The sequence below is a fragment of the Spermophilus citellus genome (assembly GCF_964194105.1).
Source record: "Spermophilus citellus genome assembly, chromosome: 13".
Lineage (NCBI taxonomy): Eukaryota > Metazoa > Chordata > Mammalia > Rodentia > Sciuridae > Spermophilus > Spermophilus citellus.
The window spans coordinates 12,804,891-12,829,516 of NC_138193.1; the positions used below are offsets into that span (position 1 = coordinate 12,804,891).

The 24,626-nt window shown below is 45.5% G+C and overlaps 1 protein-coding gene across 2 annotated transcripts in view; it reads left to right on the forward strand.

Moving 5' to 3' along the window:
• Positions 1 to 24,626, forward strand: part of NPAS2 (neuronal PAS domain protein 2) — a 156,036-nt gene that overhangs the window by 82,095 nt on the left and 49,315 nt on the right. For both annotated transcript variants that reach the window (XM_081264274.1, XM_081264273.1), the window contains exons 3-5: positions 12,606 to 12,754; positions 17,997 to 18,088; positions 23,796 to 23,885. In XM_081264274.1, coding sequence (XP_081120400.1) covers positions 12,606 to 12,754; positions 17,997 to 18,088; positions 23,796 to 23,885 — 331 coding nt within the window. The remainder of the gene's footprint in view (positions 1 to 12,605; positions 12,755 to 17,996; positions 18,089 to 23,795; positions 23,886 to 24,626) is intronic.

Consider the following 24,626-nt stretch of genomic DNA (forward strand, 5'->3'; position numbering starts at 1 on the left):
GGAAGACCCTTTGACCCACATTGCCTGATGCGATAGATAGTGACTTCATTCCTATCATTTTTGTATATTTTCTTATAAAAAAAAAGAAATACCAAAGCAACATTTGAAAGTACTGAAATGTTGAAAGAAGCAAACAAACAAAGATCACTCAAAGTCACACTGACCTGAGGTGGTCATTTTCCCCTACATTTTCATCCAATTTGAACAGGAAAACTCTTATAAGCTCTTTGTTAATGTGGGTCAATAGGGTTTAATTTATCCTCCAGGAAAGCTCACCTTTCGTGGACAGGACTATCTTAATCTAGAGGATGCTTCAAATTTATCTCTGAGCCCTGTACACCACAGTTGCTCTCAGTCATCCCAAAATACGCTGCCAAGCCTCTGCAGGGGAAATATAGTATTCCCCGAGTCCTCCTTGAGATGAGGGTAGCACCAGCCTGACCAGTTATGACAGAGACCACCTATTTGGTATCTTTCAACACCACCAAAAATGTAAGTCCCTTCTACTACAACCACTCCCTCCATCTCAGACCCTGTGGACACTGCAAAAAAAAAGGGCTCAGACTTAGTGCTGAGAAACCTCCTCTAAAAGTTCAGTTTGCTTAGTTTATGAAGCTTGGATTTGGGAGGTCTACCTATGACATGAGTTATCCCAGGTAAGAAATGCCAGAATTTTCCCAATCTAGGTATCAGGGCATCTTTATCGAAGGCATTAACTATTTGGGGTCCCTGTTACTGTGTAACAGACCACCCCACCTTAAGGGATTCAAGCCATGGCATGCACCGGAGAGGGCACAGGACAAGCCTCCCAAGAGTTTTATAAACTGGGAAAACGGAAACTTAACTACAAGTTGCTTCTTTGTGATATATTTTAAGAGTTAGCTCACACCAGAGTGGCACACTGATACCAAGGGGAAAAGAGCCTGCCCGGGTCATCTGTCATCTGTCCTGTCTTGCAAGAGCCACCCAGAACTGTGCTCCCTGGTACTCTTCCATAACTTCTGACCAATTTGCCCCATATGCTTTTCTGAAAAGGGGGCTTCTTTACAGCTCTGCACCAGACTTGCAAAATCTGTGCCCCCACCTTGAGATTCCTAGGGGTCTTTTATGAACCCACTAAAAAAATATATGAAATGGTACATGGGGGTTCAGATTTGGTTAAGATGGAGTCAGCCGGTTCCTCCTGTCCATCATGCTGAATGTGGTTATATACGGATTGCACCAAACAGCTGCTTGTGGTTCATGAAGAATAAATAATAGCAGGCAGATTCTCCCCTCCAGTGTCACCTAGACTGGATCCAGTGAAGCCCTGGGCCCCGAAGTGGGTACCCACAGAGAGGACCAGGAGAAGCCCCCCAGGACTGGCCTGCAAACTGGGAACAGGGTCTCTTGATGCTCAGATTGAGGTGAAATCTGTGTCTTTCATTTCTTTTTTATTATTATTATTGTTGTTCTTTTCTGCATTTATTCACACCGTGTAAGCAATCCTCTAGCAGAAGCAGCAATGGAGATTCTCGTGGAACCTCAAATTCTGAAGCAGAGGCACCTGTCTCTCTAATCAAGGAAGCTATAGCTCCCGCGGGTTGAACGAAGGCCTGTTGCTTTTCTTCCCCTCTTTTTCTACCTTCCTGTTCGTTGGCCCCACATAAGGTGTAAATAGGCCTGTCATCCCAGCAGCTCAGGAGACTGAGGCAGGAGGATTGTGAGTTCAAAGCCAGCCTCACAACGATGAAGCCCTAAGCAACTCAGTGAGACCCTGTCTCTAAATAAAATCCAAAATAGGGCTGGGGATGTGGCTTAGTGGTCCAGTGCCCCTGAGTTCAACCCCTGGTACCCATCCCCACAAAAAAGAAGTGGGAGGCAGAGCAGAATAAATACAAAGCCAGGTGTTTGACCCAGGGAATGAGAAGGGAGCGCTGAGAGTCCAAAGAACTGGGCAGGTCTTAACAGAAGAGGAGCCCGGGAAATCACCTCAGGCGGTTGTTTGTGAGTCCCCAGCTGCATACACATGGATCTGACCCTGAGCACAGAGCAGAGACTTTTGGATCTGAACTTCAGGAGGGACCATGACGCAGGTCCAAGACTGGCCATGTAGGGCAGGTCTAAATAGGACCAGGGATCTCTCACCAGAAATCATGGGCCCTTTCTAATAGAAGCACACAACTTTTTAAAATGTCTCAAGAAAAGAACTGTGAACCCAGAATTCTATATCCAGCAAAAACATCCTTTGGGTATAAAGGCAAAATAAAAATATTCTCTCATAAACTCCTTGTTAAGAGACCTGCTCTGAAGGAATTGCTAAAGACTTTCCAACCGAAGGGAAGTGATACCAGATGAATATTTGGAATGGAAGGAATAAAGGAAACGTAACGGAAATGATAAATATATGGCAAGATATATCCTAAAAATAGCATAACCTGATATTCAGTGGATGTATGTAGAGTGTATAAGGTAAATGCAGCATAAAAGGGGAGGGGAGACAAGAAGAAGTACATAGAATAAAATTTCTATATTCCATTTGAAATGTTAATCATCTAAGTGGGCGGGGCACAGTGGTGGACGCCTGTAATCCCAGTGGCTCGGGAGGCCAAGGCAGGAGGATTGCAAGTTGAAAGCCAGCCTCAACAATTTAGTGAGGCCCCGAGCAATTTAGCGAGACCCTGTCTCAAAATACAAAGGGCTGGGCATGTGGCTCAGTGATTAAGTACCCCTGGGTTCAATCCCTGGTACAAAAAGAAAAAGAAATATACTAAGGGAATCTGAAAAAAAAAACATTTTATAATATTACTCCTGGAGTTATTACTAAACCCTATACACAGAAATACAGGGTAAACTAGATAAATAAAAAATAAAAAATAAAATAAGCTTATCCAACCCAAAAGAAGGCAGGAAAGGAGAAATAGGAACCCCCCAAAACACTAACAGAGAGTGAACAAACAGAAAATAGCTTGTCAAATAGTAGTCTTATATCCAAACACATATATAATTACATTAAATGTAAATCATCTAAATATGCCAGCTAAAAGACAGCATTTGTCAGAGTGGATTTTTTAAAAATAATCTAGATATATGGTGTCACGAGACCTCCACCTCGACTAGGATGATATTAGTCAGTTAAAAGTAAAACTATGAAAAATGATATGCCACACTAATTCAAAGAAATCAATGGCTATATTACCATCAAATGAAGTAGACTCAGAGCAAAGAAAAGTCACCAGGAATAAAGAACGATATTACATAATGATAAAAAAACAATTTACCAAGAGAAAGTGATAATTCTTGGTGTGCACACACTTCAAAATGACTTCAAAATGCATGGTGCCCAATCTGAAGAACTACGATGCATCTTTAGTGTGCTGCTCTTACTAACTGAACCTGTAGACCAAATCCTGGCAAGGATATAAATGAACTAGAAAATACCATCCACCAACAGAATCTGATTGACATTTGTAGACCACTCCTCCCAACAACATCAGAATACACAGATTTTCAAATGCCTATTGGATACTTACCTAGATAGACCATATAAATGTACAGACATCTCAATGAACCGAAATTAAATGAGAAACAGAAAGATAGCAGTAATAATGTCTCCAAAGCATGTAAATTGGATAGCAAATTTCTAAGTAATGCAAAGATCAAAGAGAAAGTCTCGAGAAATATTGGGAAATATTTTAACTAAATAAAAAGAGAACATTTCAAAATGTGTGAGTTACAGCTAAATTAATGATTAGAGGGAGATATGCTGCATTAAATGTTCATGTTAGAAAAAAAGGAAAAGATCTCAAATCAATAACTCAGCTTCTACCTTAAGAAAGTAGAAACAAAAGAGAAAAATAAACTCAGCAAGAATCATAGATATAAGAGCAGAAATCAATATGAGTGAAAACAGAAAAAAAAAACAGAAAAATCAATGAAATAAAAAGGTGGTTCTTTGAAAATATCAATAAAATTGATTAGTCTCTTTAGAGACAGACAAAGAAAAAAAAGACAAATTGACATAACAAGAATAAAAGAGAGGATGTCACTGTACAACTTTCTGACATTAAAGGGACCATAAGGGAAAACTGTCACCAACTGCATCCACATGACATTCAACAACTTAGATGAGATGGACCAGTTATTTAAAAACCATAAACTACCAAACTGACAAAAGATAAAATAGATAACCTAAAGAGTCCTATAACTAATAAATTTAGTTGATAGTTCAAAACATGAACAAGAAGTCTCCAGATCAGTTCATTGGTGAATTCTGCCAAATATTAAAAGAAGAAAGAGTCAAAGAAGACATACTCTCCAACTTGTCCTATGAGACCAGCATTACCCAAAGATGGTCTGAGAAAAGAAAACACAGCCCAACATTCTTCATGAACACAGATGCAAAATTCCTCAAGAAAACTGTAGTAAATCATACCCACTATCAAGTGGAATTCATCCAGCAAGTGCTAGACTCTTTGATACCTGAAAACCAAGCAGTAATATCTACCTATCATGTTAGCCAGCCATAGAGGAGAAGCCTCAAGTCCATACCAATCCTTGTAGGCGAAGGATTCAACAAAATCAAACATCATGTCGTAAGATAAAAACCAATACTTAACTCAAGATGGACCATAAATCTAAACATAAAATGTATAAAACTCTCAATCTTAGGAAAAAGGTAAAAACAATATTTATGGCCTGAGATTACGCAAGGAATTCTGAGACCTGACACACCAAAAACATAATTCATAAGGGGAGAAAAAAACCTCACATTTTGATCTGATCAAAATTTAAAACTTTCTCCGTGAAAGACTTTCTCAAGAGAACAGAGAGGCAAGGTGTACTCGGGAAGAAAATATCTGTCAAAGAACTTGTATCCAGAATATATAAAGAACTCTCAAAGCTCAGCTGTAAGAAAACAAGCAACCTCATGTTAAAATAAACTAAGGATATGAGTGGATGCTTCTCCAAAGAGAATATCCCAATGGCAGAAAATCCCTGAAAAGATGTGCAGCATCACCAGCCACCACAGAAATACAGTTGAAAACCCCAGTCAGGTGCCACTGCATGGTTCTTAGATTAGCTGAAGGTCAAGCACAGATAACACCAAATCCCTTTGGGCACGTGCAGCCTCTGGGTCATTCTTACATTGCTGTCAAATGTCATGGTCACTCTAGAAAACAGCTTGGCGGTTTCTTATAAAACTAAACATACAGTTTCCATATGACCTACCCCTTCCTACTCCTGAAAACTGAAAATATGGTCACTTGAAAACTTGTCCATAAATGTTTATAGCAGCTCCATTCATTATTCCTAGTAACCTAAGTGACCTAAACATGCTTCAGTGGATGGATAGAAAAACCAGTTGTGGGCATATTCTTAATCATAGAAAATGACTTGGTGCTGGGTGCAGCTATAATCCTAGTGACTAGGGAGGCTGAGGCAGGAGGATCACAAGTTCAAAGCCAGCTTCAGCATCTTAGTGAGTTCCTAAGTTACTTAGTGAGACCCTGTCTCAAAATTAAAAGGGCTGAGAATGTGGCTCAGTGGTCAAGCATCCCTGGGTTCAATCCCTGGTACCAAAAAAAAAAAAAAAAAAATTAGAAAACTACTTGGCAATAGAAAGACACAGAGGTAGACACAGTGACTTGGATGACTCTCAAGAGCATGATGCTGGGTAGAAGAAGCCAAGCTCTACAAGTTTCATGCTGCACGATTGTATTTATCTGACATTCCTGAAGAGCATACAGATGCGCCTCAACTTACGATGTATTACATTTCAGTAAACCCTGGGTAAATTGGAAATAGCTCATGCACGCAGTACTCCTAAGCAACTGAACATCCGGGTTCAGCCAATGTGTGCTGTAGAGCATAGGGTGTTTTCCTTGTGAACACGGGGCTCCCTGGGAGCTGCAGCCTGCTGCCACCGCCCAGCACCAAAACAGTGATTCTTGCCACTCACGAGGAAAAGATCAAAATCCAAAGCTCAAAGTGTAGTTTCCACTGAAATCTACATCGCTTATGAAAACTCAGAAGTCAGACCTTCATAGTCGGGACCCACCCGTATAGAGATGGAGAACAGAATAGCATTTGACAGGGTCTACAGAACAGGGGGAGTGGGGGCATTTGGAGAGAGCCATTCTGTCTTGATTCTGATGGTGGTCACGTGAGTTGATGTACATGTTCAAGTGTGCAGAACTGTGCCTGGAAGAAAAACTCGAGTTTCCTGTGTGTTAATTTCAAGAACAAAATACTTAGAGGATCCACCTCACTTTTCTTGCCCACCCTCCTCTGACTTTATCACATGTTTCCATATCCCATCAAACGCCACCACCCAGATTTTCCTTTAAAGTAAAATGCTTTAAGTATTTCTGTGCCTTGTGCACAGAAAGTGCTAATCAAAGTAACTTGGTGTTACTTTTGCTAGACCAGTGAGACTCCTCTGTCTAGGACTGTCCCTGCCCCCAGGAGTTGGTGGGGACACTGGGCACAGAGCACTGTCATGTTCTTGGGCAGAGGATCCTCCTCAGTCCTTCTTGATCCTGCCCACTTCCTCGGGGGTGGGTTCCTCTCCCCTCTCTCCTGGTGTCTGGACCAGTTTTCCTCCTTAGGTGACCATCAACACCCTGCACAGACTCATCCAAAGGCCCCAGCTGCATGGCTAGGTCCCATTTAAGGCTCCACTAGAGTAAGAACTTGAATGTCTCCCAAAGGTCCATGTGCTAAAGCCGTGGACCCCAAGGTGGTACTACTGGAAGCTCTAAGAGGTGGGACCTAGGGTGAGATCTTCATCAGTGGGGCTGCGCCCTTGAAGGGGATACTGAGACCCCAGCCCTTCCTCTTTCTCTTCTTCTTCCCAACTGTAAGACAGTGATCTTGTCCCACCACACGCCCCCACCACGAGGTGCTGCCTCACCACAGGTCCAAAGCATTGATTGTGAACTGGAACCTCCAAAACTGTGAGCCACAATAAACCTTCTTTCTTAATAATTTGATGATCTCAGGTAGTTTGTTGAAGTGATAGAAAGCTGACTAACGCAGGCTCTGGGATCCTCTTCACTTTTCTTGACCACCCTCCTCTGACTTTGTCACATGTCTCCATATCCTATCAAACACGACCACCCAGATTTTCCTTGGGTTCTCCTTTCTACCACCTGCCCACGTACCCTCTTGAGACATCTTCACTTGCCAGCCCCTCTCTGAAGACTTCCTTTTCCACCCCAGGGGCTCTCCCCATCCTTTGGAACTACCTTGGCCATTTGTTTGAACTTCTCACCTAGTTTGAACCGCATGGCCCCTTGGATAGGAGCCAGAGATAGGTAACTCTGATCTCTTCCTCTAGATGCTGAGCTTGTTTTCGCCGGCCACCAGTACCTATTTGTTTATGCCTCCTCCATGTTGATGGAGTGCCTTGTGCACAGAAAGCGCTAATCAAAGAACATAGAACAAAGGATATTCTTTCCTCTTTCTAATTGTTAAGTTCTGGGGAACCCTTCTATCAAATATATAAGTTGTCTCTGTAGGGGGGTTCTTTAGTCCATTTTGCTATAATAAAACACCTGAGGCTGGGTACTTTAAAAAACAGAAGACTTTTGCTGGGCTAACAATTCTGGAGGTCCAAGAGGATGGCACTGAGCTCTGATGATGGCCTCCTGGTGGACCGGTATCACGTATCAGAGTATGTGCATGGGAGAGAGGGGTCACGTGATCAGAGATGAAGCAAGAGAATGGGCCAGGAGGGCCAAACTCACCTTACACAACCTCTTCTGTTGGTAACTTATCCACTCCCACGCCAGGTGTTAATCCCTTCCTGGGTTAGTCCCGCGGCCCATGACCTGTCTATCACCCCCTAGGCCCCGCCTCTTAAAGGTTCAACCACCCCTCAATAGGATTGCACTGGGGACCAGCTTCCAGCCCATCAGCCACTGAGGGACAAATGATATCCAAACCATAGTGGGGGTGCTGTGGGATGGGAGATATTAGTCAAAAGAGATGGGGTTTCAGTTAGGAGGAGTCAATCTCTGAGACCTAGCGCCCAGCACAGTGACAGTGTGAATAATAACATAGTGTTTATTTCAAAATAAACACCACGAGAGGAGCTTTCCCTGTCTGGTTGCCAAGGTGGGAGACCAACGTGGCAGGTTCTACTCTGACTCCTGGTGCCCACCTGGGATCTGACACTGGCCACTTGTGCTCATTTCCTGCTACCCCCTTCCCCAGTGGGGAGCCCGGACACCCTCAACCTGTTTATGAGCAGCACCATTTAGGGCAGGGTGTGTGTTTCTGGGCTATGAGTTCAGGCAGCCAGAATTAGCCGCTCTGGGCTCGGGGCTCCCAGAACACTGCCTACCTGGCTCGGATGAAAGAAATTAATACAGGTATGCATAGCTTAAGGAGTGTTGTGGGCTCGGAGCAATGCGTCGGGGTGATTTTGTTGCTGTGTGTACATCACAGAGTGTACTAACAAACCTAGATGGCGCGGCCTCCTATGCCCCGCCGCTGTTGGTGTATACATAGATACATACACAGAGATGTGGTATAGTGGATGCTCCTGGGGCCACCATGAGCAAACAACATGGAAAAAAAATCAAGCATGAGAAAACAATACGGTCAATAGACACAGTGAGCCAGGCACCGTGCTCACACCTATAATCCCAGCAGCTCAGGAGGCTGAGGCCCGAGGATCAGGAATTCAAAGCCAGCCTCAACAAAAGTGAGGCCCTAAGCAACTCAGCGAGGCTCTGTCTCTAAGTAAAATACAAAATAGGGCTGGGGATGTGGCTCAGTGGTCAAATCTTAGCAAACCCTACCTGTTTGTCATAGGGTTACTGGGGTCCCTGCTATTAAATGTCCTCACACGGAGAGAAGCTTTACCTGTCTGGTTTCCAAGGTAGGAGATGAACATGGCAGGTTCTACTCTGACTCCTTTGCCCACCTGGGATCTGACACTGGCCACTTGTGCCCATGTGTCCTTGTCTGAGAATGCACTCTCTGAGGATGATCAAAGGTACAGAACAGGAAATACATACATCAATAAATAGCCACTTGTTATCATAGTCTAGTGTCATGTGCTGTAGGTGTGTTTACTCCAGCGTTGCCCCAGGAGGGAATGACGTGTTGGGCTGTGATTTTACAATGTCACTAGGCAATAGGGATTTTCAGCCTCAATTGAACCTTGTGGGACTCTTGTCTATTCCACCTGTTGTTGACCACAGTGTTATCCTGTGGCATGTGACTGTATGTGAAGCACCACAGAAGTACCCAGAAAATGGTAGCTATGTAACCCCAGCTTCCCAAGATGTCCAAAGGCAAACACTATAGAAAAGATAACCTGTGGCCTTTTGAGCCCTACTTTTGAGCGCTTGCCTAGCATACGAAAGGCACTGGATTCCATCCTCCGTGCCACATATAGCTAAATAAATGAATGAGTAGATAAATAGATAAATAGATAGATAGATACATAGATAGATAGATAGATAGATAGATAGATAGATAGATAGATAGATAAGTTCATCATCACTAGTCATCAGAAAAAGGGAAATCCAATAAAGGTAAAATTCAAACTACAATAAGCTACTCTTGGTGTGGAGCTCAGTGATAGAGCTTGTGTCTAGGGTGTTTGAGCTCCTGGCTTTCAGCCTCCTGCACTGCAAAAACAAAGTGAACAGCAACAATGACACTTTGGTGGCTAAGGTAAATTTTTTTTAAAAAAATGACTGCCAATCCCAAGTGTTGGCAATGATTGTAGCACCTGGGACCAAGGGTGCAGCCAACATTGTGAAAAGGTGAGGCAGTGTGTTATAAGTCAAACAGTCATTAACCGTATGACTCTGCAGGTTCAAGCCTCTGTACCCAAATACTCAGAACAGCATGATGCTTCACACCTCCAAACTGCAAACAGCCCAAACGTTACCGCATATTCATACCCAGATGGAATCCTAGTGGGCAGAAAAGGGAATGAAATATCAACACGTGCAGCAACATGAATCAACCTCAAAAACTATGCTAAATGAAGATCACACACTGTACACCGTCTGGGGTTGGGGGAAGTAAACAATAATCAAGTGCTTTTTAGGATGGAGAATTGTATAGCTTGGTTTGCTGGCAGTTGCACAATTCCCCCAGTTCATCAAACTGTGCGCTTAAAGTGGATGAATTTTATGGATCACAAATAATAATGCCTTTTCAAAAAAAAAAAAAAATCCAGAGGCCAGCTGTTGCAGGTCTTTCAACCTGTGGCCCCCCGGGGGCCTGCGTGTGAGAGAGCTCCTAATTGGAAGCAAGTACAACCCAGGCACCTGGGTTTCTCTTGCCTCGGAGCGGGGGATCCAGCTGACACTCACCAATTTCCAGGGGGTGACAGTGCGTCCCAGGCAGAGGCTGAGGGAAAGGAGCTTGTGTTTCTGTCACTAATGATATGAGCCTTCATCGGATTCCCTGCCAGGCCACGTTCGCCATCACTGCACCCATTGAAGAAGAGAACAGAGCGGTAATGAGCCGGGTGTCGTCGGCTCGCAAATAATTTATAATGGGCAAACTAGGACAGGAACGGAGCTTTTTTTGGGCTAAGAAAGTTGCATGTCATTCTTCAAAATCTAGGCCAAAAAATTATTTATAATGCATAGACAGTCACTCAGAAAGTGAAAGGTCCCTTTCTTCTCCTCCCTCTGTTTGAACACGCTGCCTTTTACCCTGAACCATCACTGAGGTACGTGGGCATCTTCCTGCCACCCGTCTGGGATAGGAGAGGGCCCACAGAAAGACAGAGGGTGAGACCTTTGTAGCAGTCCCTGAGTCCTCAAGCCAACAACGACAGGAAGGAGGGGAAGACGGCACAGAGGAAGGCCCTTGGGAAGACCCGTGGCCACGTGCTCTCTAGGTGGTGGGCTTTGAAGATGGCTCAGGTATGAGCAGGAAAGAGCCCAGGTGGAGACAGAATCCGTGTAGGGTGAGTGGTCAACAGTGCTGAAATCAAGTCAGGCTGAAGGGTGTAGGCAGGGGGAGCCCTGGGTGTGGCCATGGTGGCATCTAGGGAAAGGACCTTGGGGATGTGTCCTGTGTCTGCATGGCCGTTTGAGGAGCCTGCTGGTGAGAGATTAGCTGCCCCCCCCCCACTCAGGAACCTTGACCCCAGGCCTGGGAGTGTCTGGGTCAGCAGGTGTACCATGCACAACAGCTTCTCCATCCGCTTTCTGTCTGGGGTACACCTGGGAGGGGTGGGGGACAGCTCTCGCAGCTCCAGATGGCTCCAGAACACTTGGACAGTTCAGGGAGGGGCTTTGGTGAGTTGCTGAGGATCAAGACCCTCAAGCAGCACTATCGCCGGCCCCCGCAGGGGAAGGTCTTCCCCATGGGGAACTCATTGGTCCAATGTCTTTTTTTTTTTTTTTTTTTTTGGTGGAGGGAACAGCCCCAGAGCCCTGATCCCTGTTCTGATTTGTGTGGTGGTTAGGATTCTTCAGAGGTGGCTTGGTGGGTCAGCGAAGTCCCCTCCTCCCCCCAAAACGAGCCCACTTCTCTGTCACCTCTTCTCTGGGTGTCGCAGGGTGCACTGTCCTGCTATTTAAGTAGATCTCATCTCTTGGAGTAGTTTGAGGTTCCACAGCAAAAGTGAATGAAAGACACGGAGAGCTCCCGGAGCCCCCGCCCCACTGTTGACCCCCCCCCCCACCGGCCGAAGTGGGGTGGTTTTGACTTGATGAACGCGGTTGACGCCTCCTAACCCCCCAAAGTCGATAGTTCATGGAGGGTCAGCTCTCGGTGTGGTAGGTTCTGTGGATTGAGGACAGGTGCTAGGTGGCATGTGCCCACCGCTGCAGTCTCGTACAGGGGAGTTTCGCTGCCCTAAAAATCCTCTGTGCTCTGCGTACCCATCCCTCCCTGAGACCCGCGGCAACGGCTGAGCATTTCCCTGTCGTCATAGTTCTGCCTTTTGCAGAATGTCATAGAGCTGGAATCCCACACTCGGGAGCTTTTGGAGACTAGCTCCTTGGACTTGGTGATGTGCATCTGAATCTCCTCCGCGTCCTTTTAAACAGGGGTCTGCTCACAGCAGCATGCCAGCCACACTCAGTGCCAGTCGTGGGTGGGCACTGGGTCACAGCTCACGCACAATCAGGCAAACCCTGTCTCTCCAACAGGGTGCCGAGAGAAGCTTCCCAGGCAGGAACCGGGATGTGTGCCCTGGGTGGTCCGCTTGGGACACTTGGCCACCCCGCATGACTTGGCACCAGGATGGGTCCTCTGGGTTGGAGGGGACATAGCTCCAGCCTGAAGAAGGGCTCTCAGAGTGAGTTTCCCCAGCAGCCGCCATCCAGGCGAACGGTGCACAGCTCGCCCTGCGAATCTGGGGGCTCTCTGAGGCCAGCCCGGCAGCCTCTGGCCCTGCGCTGGTGGGGTAGGTGGGGGACGTGAGTCAGAGCTTACTTATTATTAACACTGTCTCTCTTTGTAGCCAAGAGTCTAGCAAAACAGTTTTCTCTCCCCATTACTCAGCTCTGAGATGTGGCTCAGGAGACCTTCCCGAAGGAGTTTTGGGATGAGACCATCTGATAGACAGTCCTCCCGTTTCATAAGCCTCTGCGAGGTGGAACGTTCTGGTAACCCGTGCCTTGTGGTGTTTCTAGAGCCTCTCGAAACAAGTCTGAGAAGAAACGTCGGGACCAGTTCAATGTTCTCATCAAAGAGCTCAGCTCCATGCTTCCTGGCAACACTCGGAAAATGGACAAGACCACGGTGCTGGAAAAGGTCATTGGGTTTCTGCAGAAACACAATGGTAAAGGTTGTGCTTCTCTCCGTTCTCCCCCCCCCCCCCGCCTCGTCCTTTCCAGGGGGGTGATGACCTCAGCAGGCAGGTCCTTCTGGGTAGGATGAGCTGTCACTGCCAGGATAGGCCACCCCACCAGGCACAGGCTTCCCTGACCAGCAAGTTAGGAGAGGACTCACCTCCCAGATTGCGTCATCAGCCAGAGGACAGATCCCAGTGCAGCCTGACGGGTGGCACCCAGCCCCAGGGGGTGGCTTCACAGTGGGTACATCTTCATCAGAAATCCCCGGAGCAGGCAAGTCTCAAAGGTCAAGAGAGAGACGCTTCCCAGTGGCTGCCCCTGGCTGCCCACCTCTGCTTTCCCCAAATGGAACCTGTTTGAAGTTCCTGTGTCAGAGGTCAGTTTTGCCTCTTGGGATCTTATTCATATGGAATCATGAGTTAGGTACATAAAGCTTCTGCGATTTTTCTCATAGTCTTCCAGTGTCTCGCTAGTTTATTTTCACTGTAGAGAACATGAAGTTACCCCTCGAAGCCACGCTTGGGCCTGTGTCTCCTTCATATCATCCTCTTTGACTGTCCCTCAAACCCTTTCACCCCTTACGCCTGGTCACGCCTACCTGCCACTCACCTTGGATAGGACCCCCCCCAAAAAAAAGTCATACAATAGTTGAGATGGTTTGGTAGGTATTCGCAAGCCAGAGGAGCAGAATTCTTTTTTTGCTTTAACCATGACACTAAACATAATAAAGTCAAAAATGTCAGAATTATTGAGGAAGTAATTACAGTCCTGTGCTTGAAGGAATGTTCCTCTCCCACTGAACCTTTTGTTAGACAAGATGATTTCCTGGAAGAGGGCATTGCGGGGACATCGGAAAGTTTCATTTTCCTTGTTATTCTTTTATGATTTCCTTGATAATTATTTATTAAAAATGTGACAGTGATGATCTATCCCCTCATTGTGTTTTTTTTTGAAACTGCCCAGGGGCAAGCAAAGAACATGTTAATTGCTTTTGTGAAAAGTCAGGGAAGATCGATCAAGCAGGATTAGAATGGAGTGTTCTAGCAGTCTTCAATTGCCCCGATAATTTAATCAGAATGGTTATATTTCCTAAATAATGGTTTAGCCAAGTGAAATAGCAGGTTGTTTTGATGCCAAGATATTTTGTACAAATTACTCAAACTAGGTCAGTGCCACTGAGAAGCAGGACAGCTGTTAAATAGGACAGCTGGGATCAAGTTCATCAGTGTAACATTCATGCCGGGCTCTGTCCTCTGTGGAATTACGGAATGGTTCAATCTGGGCCCTGGAAGGACAGGTCTGCAGAAAGGCAGGCTCCTAACCCAGGAAGTGCCTGTCTACTCTTACTTTTTTTTTTTTTTTTCATAAGACGAAGGCCTGCTCCTACTTAAATGATCACTCCAGGATCTCACTTGTCTCTGTGATTCATTCATATTCAAAAGAAATCAAAAAAGAAAAAAAATCCACAGCAGATTTTGTGCAGAAATAGAGTTACTGGACCAAAATTTGGTTTAAAGCAAAAAAAAAAAAAAAAACAACAAAAAAAAAAAACAAATGCCAGTCGCCTTCTGTATCATCCACATAGACTTGGCCTCCACAGGCACAGGCAACAGGGTGGAGAAGAATGATCTTGGCATTTCTCCAGGGCTCCCTGGGAGCCACCCACTGTCCCAGGGGCTCTGCGGGAGGTCACCTCTCTAAGCCTCACAAGAGCACTGAGCTTGTCCCATGGCACAAACGAAGCCACTGAGGCCCATGAGGGTAAGTCACTCATCCAAGTCAGACAGCCAGTGACATGTGGAATCCAAACCCAACAGCCCATCTGCAGAGCCCTGTTTTTAACACCAGTTTCTGCAGTTTCTCCGCCAGGGGTGATGTGTGGGGCTCTTGGACTGATTTCTATGATAGCTGCACTGCAGCTGTTCATGAATGTGTCCATGGAGTCCGCAGCTCAGTACATCAGACTCTCTGGCTGTGTGCTAAAGCCAACTTGTGCTTTAAGAGGATTGCTAAATTTTCAGGAGTTTTGCAAACCAGTGGACATCAAGTTGGTCATTGACATCAGCGTCGGTAGGAATATTTACACAGAAATGGGCAGACCTCCCAGATCTGGCATTTTTCTTGCGGGTGGGAAGCCTTCCACCAGCGCAGTGCTGGGGAAGACTCAGGGCATTAAGTATCTTCAGAGCTTCCTGTGTTATTCTAGTGTGCAGACGGCGCTGAGAAGGGTGGATTCAGACACGCTTTCTGCCTTCTGGCTCAAGGGAGACCACAGGGCAAGTGAGGGGAGATGATGAGGTCCAGGGAGTTGCTGTCAATATCTCAAGCAGTCCCATTTTCTCAACTTGGGAAATAAACCTTGATCCTGGAACGCACATTTATTCTTTTTGAAGTGATCCAAATCCAAAGAATCTGACCATGTTTCTTTGTATGGAGATTTTGTGTCAATGGCATCTCTCATAAATAGAGAAAACCCTAAACCATGTGATTAACAGGGGCTGTTGTTTATCCTTATTGCCCTCCATCTGGATGCCCGTTCTGCAGGGCCAGGCTGGCCCATTCCTCATCCTCTTCCTGTGTGAGTCCCAAGCTGATTTTGTCCCAACTCCTGTTCCTTGAATCTCCCGTGTCCCTACCGTCATGGATAGGGGCAGGCTGGGGTGGTTGAGGAAGGCTGTACAACAAGGAGAAATGTCCCTTGGACAGAGTGATATTGACCCTGCAGTTGGGTTACTGCCCCATTTTCCAGACTTTTCTTTGACCACACACAGAGCAAAGAATTACCATTCCTTGTGCTGACATCCAGGCAATCATTGGGAGGAGAACATTCTCTCACTGCAAGTTATACCAGAGTAGAATTTGGAGACCTAGCTGTTCATCACAAAGTTTTCCTATAAAAATGCCCCCCCCCCGAAGAGTTTTGCTTCCCCTCTCTGTTTTGAAACACTTTGATCATACCCTTTGCTAATCCTGCCCCACCACCTGGAGCTTCTGATATTGGTCACCTTAAGAGCCACTGGAGACAGGATTTGAACCCTGAGTTCTATTTCCCAGTATAACATTCTTTTAGTCGCTTTGAGGAATCTTACGTAATTTATGTGTGGTTTTTTTTTTAAATATGCTATGAATCAAGCCTTAACTCTCAAGGACTATAATCAAATAGTTGAGATAGCAAAGTGAATGAAATGGCTACTTTCAGTATTATTATGCTGGTGTCGAGAAAATATCCAGTCTTATGAGACGATCTGAAGATTTCCTATGTATAAAGCCAAGAGTCTTTTCTTTTCCTTCACCATTACATTATGATTCTCTGTCTATATAAAATCAGGGCTGCCAGAAAGACTCTTCTCCATTCAATCTACAGTTTGATCCCAGTGGTTAGAAGAGATTTTTAGATGAGTGTATGTCTCGGGGAGAAGGGAGTGGGCATGTTGGGGATCCTAGTCTTATAAGTGTTCAAACTGTGGGGTTTATTTGTGTGAAGACCTACAGGCTTCAGTTCTCTCCCTTGCCTTGGCTGACACCCCAGGACAAACTCTGGCCAAGATTTCTGTATAGTGCCCTGCCTCTGATTTCCAGAATGCCATCTCCCTCATTCATCATGGCAACCAGCACTGTGAGGTGCAGGCACACTGACCCTCCCAAGAGTCTCATGTGTAACTCAGCCCTTCGCATGCTCCTTGTTTGTGAGTAACTGCTGGAATTCATTCAGGTTCATTCATTCAGATGACAGAATCCATTCCCAATTCTCCAAGCAAGAGAGATTTCCAAAAACATAGATGCAGAGGCAGGGGACCTAGCTCAGTAGCAGAACATGTGATTAGCATGTGCAAGGCCCTGATTCACTCTCAAGCACTGAAAAAAGGAAAAAAAAAAAAAGTGCAAAAGAGAGAACCTTGAAATCTTTCCTAATTACATTGTCCAGGAAGTGGTTCAACAGGTCCGTTTTATTCTCGGAGGTCTGAGAATCCGTTTTTATACTTTTCTAAACACACACACACACACAAATAATCTCTAAAGAGACTTCATGCCACATAAAATGTTGGTTCGAGATATTTAATAGTGATGCAGACCTGTAATCCCAGCAGCTCGGGAGGCTGAAGCACGAGGATCCTGAGTTCAAAGCCAGCCTCAACAACAGTGAGGCACTAAGCAACTCAGTGAGACCCTGTCTCTAAATAAAATACAAAATAGGGCTGGGGATGTGGCTCAGTGGCCAAGTGCCCCTGACTTCAATCCCTGGTACCCCCCACCCGCCAAAAAAAAAAAGATGTTGAATAGATGGAAAGAAAAGCAAACAGATATAATATCACATTTGCTCTATGATAGGCTTATCAGAGATCATTTAATAATAGAATGAGCCATTTTTTTAAAAAAGTATTTTAGAAAGCTAGAATATTTAAGGAGTCCTGTGTACATCGATGATTGTGGGTTGACAAATGTGAATAATGCCTGCAGTGCAAGATAGTTACATGAGACGGGTAGACTATAGATGAAGACAAAAAGATTTTGAAAAGAATAATTTCAGGCCTTAAAAGCGACTAAGTAATGTGCATGTGTGTGGCACAGTACAGTTCAGCAAGAGCAATGCTGAAAAATCTGTCATCTTCTGTATAACACTGTGGGTTATTTACTATAAGCCTAAGATCCTTCCAGAAATTTGTGGGGGTTATTTGTGGTTGTTTTTGTTATTTTATTGAATGTTTTGTTGTGTTTGCGGTGCTGGGGATCAAACCCAGGTCTTCACACGGTCTAAGCATGCTGTACCAACCCTTGAAATTTTAAAAATCCCAGCTCTCTGGACTGTGTGCTTTGCCTTGACCACAAGAAAGCAGCTTCAGGAGGTGGGCCACCATCCAGTCCCCTTGCATTGGTAGGCGGCAATGACCTAATTCTAGTCCTCAGTGATGACGCTTTGTCACATTAGAAATTCAAGGGCGTTGTGACCTCTGCAAGCAGCAGACATGACGCCCATGCCGAGGGTGGGCTCCTCTTCCCCTCCGCCTTATTGGAGGGGGAGGAGATGGTCAAAAGTGCTTTTAGGCCCCTAACAATCTAAGTTCCCAGTCCTTGCAAATCGTATTTCCTGGTATTTGCTGTTTAAATTAAATTATAAAGAAATTCACACAAAATGACATAGAAATAACATGTGTTTCATTTGTGAATTCCAATCTCTGGGTGCCGGTGAACATAAAAGCTTATTTGTGTGTGTCTGTGTGTGTTTTTTAGAAGTCTCAGCACAAACGGAAATCTGTGACATCCAGCAAGATTGGAAGCCTTCATTCCTCAGCAATGAAGAGTTCACTCAGCTGATGTTGGAGGTGAAACGCACTTTCAAATTAGCTTGATCTGTTGCAGCTTAAACTACCCGTTCCTGCTGAGCCCCTCTACCCCAAGAAGGCAGCTCTTCTTGACCCTGGAATGAGGTCTTGAGATACATACTGTCCTGGGCCTCAGCCTGTTTTGCTTTATGTTTTGGCTACTGAGTTGGGCAAAATAAGCAAGAATTTCCAAAATGAATGTGACTGTGTCCTATCCCACCGTGTCCCCTCACCCAGTGCGGGGGGGGGGGGGGGTTGGAGGTAGGGAGAGAAGGGAAGGAGAGAGGGAAGATCACAACATCTGGCATCTATCATTGGACTCAGAGGGTCTTTTCTCTAAAATGCAATGATGGTGCGGGGTTTTTTTTTTCCCTTAGTAGAAACACTTGGCAAATTAAATTCTTCTTTTAATGTGTTATGCTTTTACCTTGAGCTCCTATGACACAAGGTGGCATGTCTATGTCATGTCTATGTCCCTGCGCTTTCCACCCAACCCACACCCTCGCTGTGCTAAGATGCCCACATTCCTTCCTCTGGACTGGGGGCCGGTTCACCTGCAGGGCTCTTTGTGCCAACCTGGCCAGGCTGAGTGTCCCTCTGCACCTATGTGTATTTACGTATGGGTGAAAGTCCATGGGACCCACGAGATCGGACTCTACAAAGCACCTGGCACCGTGCATGACTTCCAGCCTCGGGAGGGAGAAGACTGAGAACACACAAATATGGCCACCAGGGCAGAGAAAACCTCCGACGTGGTCTCTCCAGGCCCTTGACCCAGGAGAACGAGGACAGGCAAGTTCAGCGAAAGGAAGTTCGTCCCTGGCCCTGTGCCTGCATGTGGTTCCTGGCAGGGTTTTCGGAAAGTGGCTTCTTGGGAATAAATCTTTCTTTATCTCATCTGCGTGCCTATATAAGACTGATAAACTTGAATTTACATAGATTAGCTATGCAGAAAACAGAAAGTACTGGAATAAGAAAATGCCAGAATAAAGATGTCCAAATATTATGAAATATGAAAGCATTAATGAACATTTGCCTAAAACGAAAGATACTTAACTCTGCATGGGAACTATATTTAAAGAAAATACAGAACTTTCTACAGAAGCAATGCATTTTAAGTATGTTAAATTTAAAGCAACTTGTGAAATATAATGTTGAATTAATGTATCATTATGCTACTTTACATACATCGATTTATCTCTTAATTCTTATGGAAAAGTCGTTAAAACATAAGAACCCTCTTGCATCAGCCACTTTTTTAAGAGTCTGTAGCACAAACGTCGTTTTGCTTTTTCCAGTGAGTTTCAAGGTGTCGAAAAAATTTGAGACAACAAGGTTTGGATTAAGTTAAAAATAAATAAATATGGTCTGCAATGCAGGACTAAGGTTGAAGAGACTGGAATTTCTAGGAAAAGATTTTACATGGGGACAGGTAGTCTTTATGCACTTAATGCACCTGCTCCCAGGACAGACCGTAGACTCCCCGGAGTGGAGGGAAAGGAAGACACAGGAGCGAAGGGATCTGCAATCCAGCCCGCGTAACCAGAGCCTTCTCCAGGGCAGGAGGCCACAATCTGGCGCTTCTGATTTATCTCTGCCTGGGTCCGGCTTCTACTCCAACCTGCTACTCTATCTTCCACCTTCCGCTTCCTGGTGTCCTGAGCTCCCGGCCCTGCAGTGGATCCCCTCGTGGGTGACATCCTCATTTCCCACTGGGCAGCTTCTTGACTGAGCGGATCTCTCTCCAGATGCACAACCCTCTGCTCTTTTTGGAGACGTGAGGAATCCAGGCTTCCAGGCTTGATCCCTTTTCCATTTTCTTTTTTCCCACTGAGGACAGAACCTAGGAGAGAAACTGCCGTGCCCCCAGGTGCCCTCTGGGTGTGAATCCCTCTTTTCTCCTGCCTTCTTTTCAAAAGGCACACAGCCAGGCTCGGGGAGGACTCTCACAGCGGAGAAGTTTGAAAGATCCAAAATCGCCCGGGTTGCAGAGCAGTGCCCTGGTGGAGTGTAAGCTGGGAAGACCGAGGCCCCAAGCTCCTTTGCAAATTGACTCGAAAGGAGAGAAGGCTCTTGTTGACCAGGGACCTGGAAGTAGATGGCGTTTCCGTGTTCTATTCAGAAGAGCTGAATCTTTTCTCTTTGCCCAGAGGCTGTCCCAGAGAACTCAGGGAATGTTCCATCAGATTTAGGAGCTAGCAGAAAGAGGTGGTTTCCTTTCTCTCTGGTGTGTCTCAGGTATAAAAGTCTGGGCCCTTTGCAGCATGTCCCTGTGAGAATCACCTTTACCTGGACAGGTGCACACCACTGTGCGGTCACTTGCTATTGAACCGCCTCGGTAGTGGGACTTCCCAAGCCGTGGCAAACATTCTCATTGCAGTGACAGTGACTCATGCTGTTCTTGTAGATTTGATGGGAAATGCCAAAGAGCTGAGGAAGGTGATCCCCCGTCCATAAATACCTTCTGCTTTTTAACACCCAAGAGAGACATGGGCTCACTGTGCAGAAACACCATTGTTTGTGCAGCCCCTCCCTTGGCCAGCCTTCTGGTCTGCTTTTTCTCCGGAAAGGTCCAGCTGTGGTTATCAACAATGGCCCCGACTCTTTGAAAAACGTTTCACTTCAGGAGGTCTGCAAAGAGTCAGGGGTGGCATGGCGGTTACCAGAGGCTGAGGAGAGTGGAGGGAAGGAGGATGGGGAGGGTGGATTAATGGGTGCACACTTACAGTCAGTTGTGCTATTGCACAGTAGGGTGGTGGTAGGTAATAATAATGTACTGTGTATTTCAAAAAGCTAGAAGAAAGGATTTTGAATGTTTTCACCATAAAGAAGAAGAAATACAACTGATCAACAAATATATGAAAAAGTGTTCAACATCTCTAGCAATTAGAGAAATGCAAATCAAAACTACACTAAGATTTCATCTCACTCCTGTCAGAATGGCAATCGTCAAGAATACAGGCAACAATAAATGTTGGCGAGGATGTGGGGAGAAAGGTACACTCCTACGTTGCTGCTGGGACTGCAAATTGGTGCAACCACTATGGAAAGCCGTATGGAGATTCCTCAGAAAATTGGGAATGGAACCACTATGTGACCCAGTTATCCTACTCCTTGGTTTATACCCAATGGACTTAAAATCAGCATACCACAGTAATGTAGCCATGTCATTGTTTATAGCAGCTCAATTCACAATAGCTAAACTATGGAACCAACCTAATGTCCCTCAATAGATGAATGGATAAAGAAAACGTGGTATATATACTCAATGGAATATTACTCAGCTTTAAAGAAGAGTAAATTATGGCATTTTCCAGTCAATGGTTGGAGTTGGAGAATATCATGCTAAGTGAAATAAGTCAACCCCACAAAACCAAAAGCCGTATGTTTTCTCTAATATGCAGATGCTAATTCACAATAAGTGTGGGGAGGGGCACTAGGGAAGAAAAGTGTTACTTTAGATTAGGTAGAGGGAAGTGAAGGAAGGGGAGGGGAGGGGAATGTGGGGGTAGGAAAGATAGTAGAATGAAACAGACGTTATTACTGTATGTATATATGTGACTACGTGACCAATAGGATTCTGCAACATGTACACTCAGAAAAATGAGAAATTATATCCCATCTATGTATGATATATCAAATTGCAGAAATGCATTCTATTGTCATGAATAACTAATTGAAACAAATTTAAAAATCTTTAAAAAGAATAAGCCAGGCATGATGGCACATGCCTATAATTCCAGCAGCTTGGAAGGCTGAGACAGGAGGATCTCAAGTTCAAGGCTAGCCTCAGAAATTTATCAAGGCCCTAAGCAACTTAGCAAGACCCTGTCTCAAAAAATAAGAAGAGCTGGGGACGTGGCTAAGTGGTTAAGCACTCTTGGGTTCAATACCCTCTACTAAAAAAAAAAAAAAAGAAGGAAAGAAAGAAAAGAAAAGAAAAAGAAACCAACAACAGCAACAAAAAACCCAAAGAATTAATAAATGTTCAAGGGGACAGATAGGCTTAACCTGGCTTAAACATTACACAGTGTACACTGAAACATCACTTCACATCTCATAAATATGTACAATTTCATTTTTATGTAAAAATATAAATTAAGTTAATAAAAACTATTTTAACAAATTTAAAAAGAAAAGAAAAGCAATTTAGACAAATAACTGAGGGGAAAGAAATAAAACTTATGGGATGTACTTTTTTATTCACCGTGACTCATCAGTCTAATGGGGAGTTTCTCAACCTCAGCATGATTGACATTTTGGGTCTGATGCTTCTTGGTTGTGGGAGCTGTCCTTTGTCTATAGGATGCTGTGTGGCTTCCTTGACCTCCCCCCCACTGGATACCAGCGTCACCCACTCCATAATGACAGCCCCGAAATATCTCCAGACATTTCCAGGTGTCCACCCCCAGTTGAGAACCACTGATGGAATCAGAAAGGATGAGATTCCTTGAAGAAGTGTGCTCTCATTTTTTTTTTTTTTTTTGGTCTTAAAGTTTGTCACACACTCGTGTGAAATAACAAGGGAGCCTGGTGTCAGTTGTCAGTTTTCCTGTGAAAGAGCCCCCTTTCCCCTTCCGTTGGCTCCTTTCTTGGAGGGAGGGGCCTGTTCCCGGTTCTGGTCTCTCACTCTTGGGCTCACCCTCCTAACATCAAAGAGTTAATGCCCTTTTGGCCAGGCAGACCCTCAGGAGCACGCTGGGAGAATCTGGTTGGTAATGTTTCCAGACCTTTCTGAGCGCATACGCCACTTCCCCCCCACCCCAGGCAGAAAATCCCCCAGACTTGGGGAGGATAGTATTTCAAAGATACAGTCAGCACAATGACAAGGAGAAGCTTGCAGTCAAAGTCCACCTGTACATACATATGATTCCTGCCAAGATGTACCTTCTGGTGAGGTGAGCTTTGGCCTCGCTTCTTTTCTGTCTCGCAGGTGCACTCAGACATCCAGTTGCCACCTAGACCCCATTCTGCACCGAATTATATCATCAGAATTTTATCAGTCAACTCTCAGATGAGTTTACGAAAGCATTATAAGCATCCACATTAAAATAAATCTCCACAGAACAGCAAAAGTGTCTGCTGCGTAAGAAAACATTGCCCACGTTAAACCTTTTGGGTCACAAGTACCCAGAAGGGTGTGCCTGGCATTTAATAGACACCTAATAGATACTTTCACGTGAATGCCTTTTTTCCAACATTTAGAAAAGCTATTGCTTCTGTGGCTGAGAACATAGGCAGAGGTTGACCTTGGCCAACAGGCACACTTTCTGTTTGTAGGCCTGTATCTCATCTTAAATCTTGTAGGAAATGTTCACTGGTGAACTCAAAGTGGTGCTGGGGTTGGCGGGTCAGGGACCGTACGCATTCCCGACTTCTTCCTGTGGTGATGATGACATTTCTGACTCAGCTCAATGCATCATGTGAATGATCGTGTGCCTGTCGTTAAACTACTTCAGCAGTTTCCATGGCTAACAGCTTCTTCACTGAGTCTGAAATGCTTTTAGAAGTGCATTCCGTGGGCTAAGCAAACTCTGTGTAATGAACCCTCTGGTGTACAAGGTAGGAAAGTGCTGGGAGGGGGATTCCTGGAAATACTGTAAGGACTTCAAAGCAAAGTCAGTGTCATAAAATGGCCCTTCGCTTCAGGGACATGTTCCTCCACTAAAGCATTGCTAAGGAGCTTTCAAATGTGCGTTTTCCGCAGGCACTAGATGGCTTCATTATCGCCGTGACAACAGATGGCAGCATCATCTATGTTTCTGACAGTATCACGCCTCTCCTTGGGCATTTACCGGTGAGTGTCTGCTTCAGTGGCCTTTGTCTGTGTACCTTGTCACCTTATTCTAGAGAACCACTGAGATCTCAGGTGGGACGTGGTGTGGGGCCTGGGCGTAGGACAAGGAGAGATACTGGGGAGTTAGGGAGTGCCCAGGTGCTGGAGGACCAAGTCGGGCCAAGCTCAAGGTCCCAGGGACAGACCGAGGGCAGGTGCGGGCTTGTGTCTCCCGGGAGCAGGCGTGGCACCAAGATCCCAGCAAGGACAGGCTTGAGGTAGAGGACGCTCATCCACGTTCTTATCCCTGGTCAGAAACAGACCAACATGAGAATCACAGCAGTCGGCAGAGCTCAGAGTCCTCCGGGTGACTGAGAACTGGTGGAGGGATGGGCAACAGATGGCTCAGACTGGAACATGCTTGGGGGCTCGCTGGGGACATGTTTGAGATTGCCAGTACATGGTGACCCTTCATAGTAGTGGGGAGCAGGAGGACTCCTGGGGGTTCAAACATGCTGGGCAGATGTCATTGGACCTGAGTCTGGGAAGGCCTTGGTGAGTAGAGAGATGGCCAGGCTTGGGGGTGACTACAGACAGATGTCCCTCCCACTCTTCCCCTCCCTTCCCCCTCTCTGCACAAGCCTTGCTGGCTCTCTGGTAACCCCGTGGCTCAGGATGAAATGACCCTCAGATCTCTACCAGGTTACTAGAGGATGCACCCCTCAGAGCCCTGTGGCCCGTCTTCCACTTCCTGCCACACCA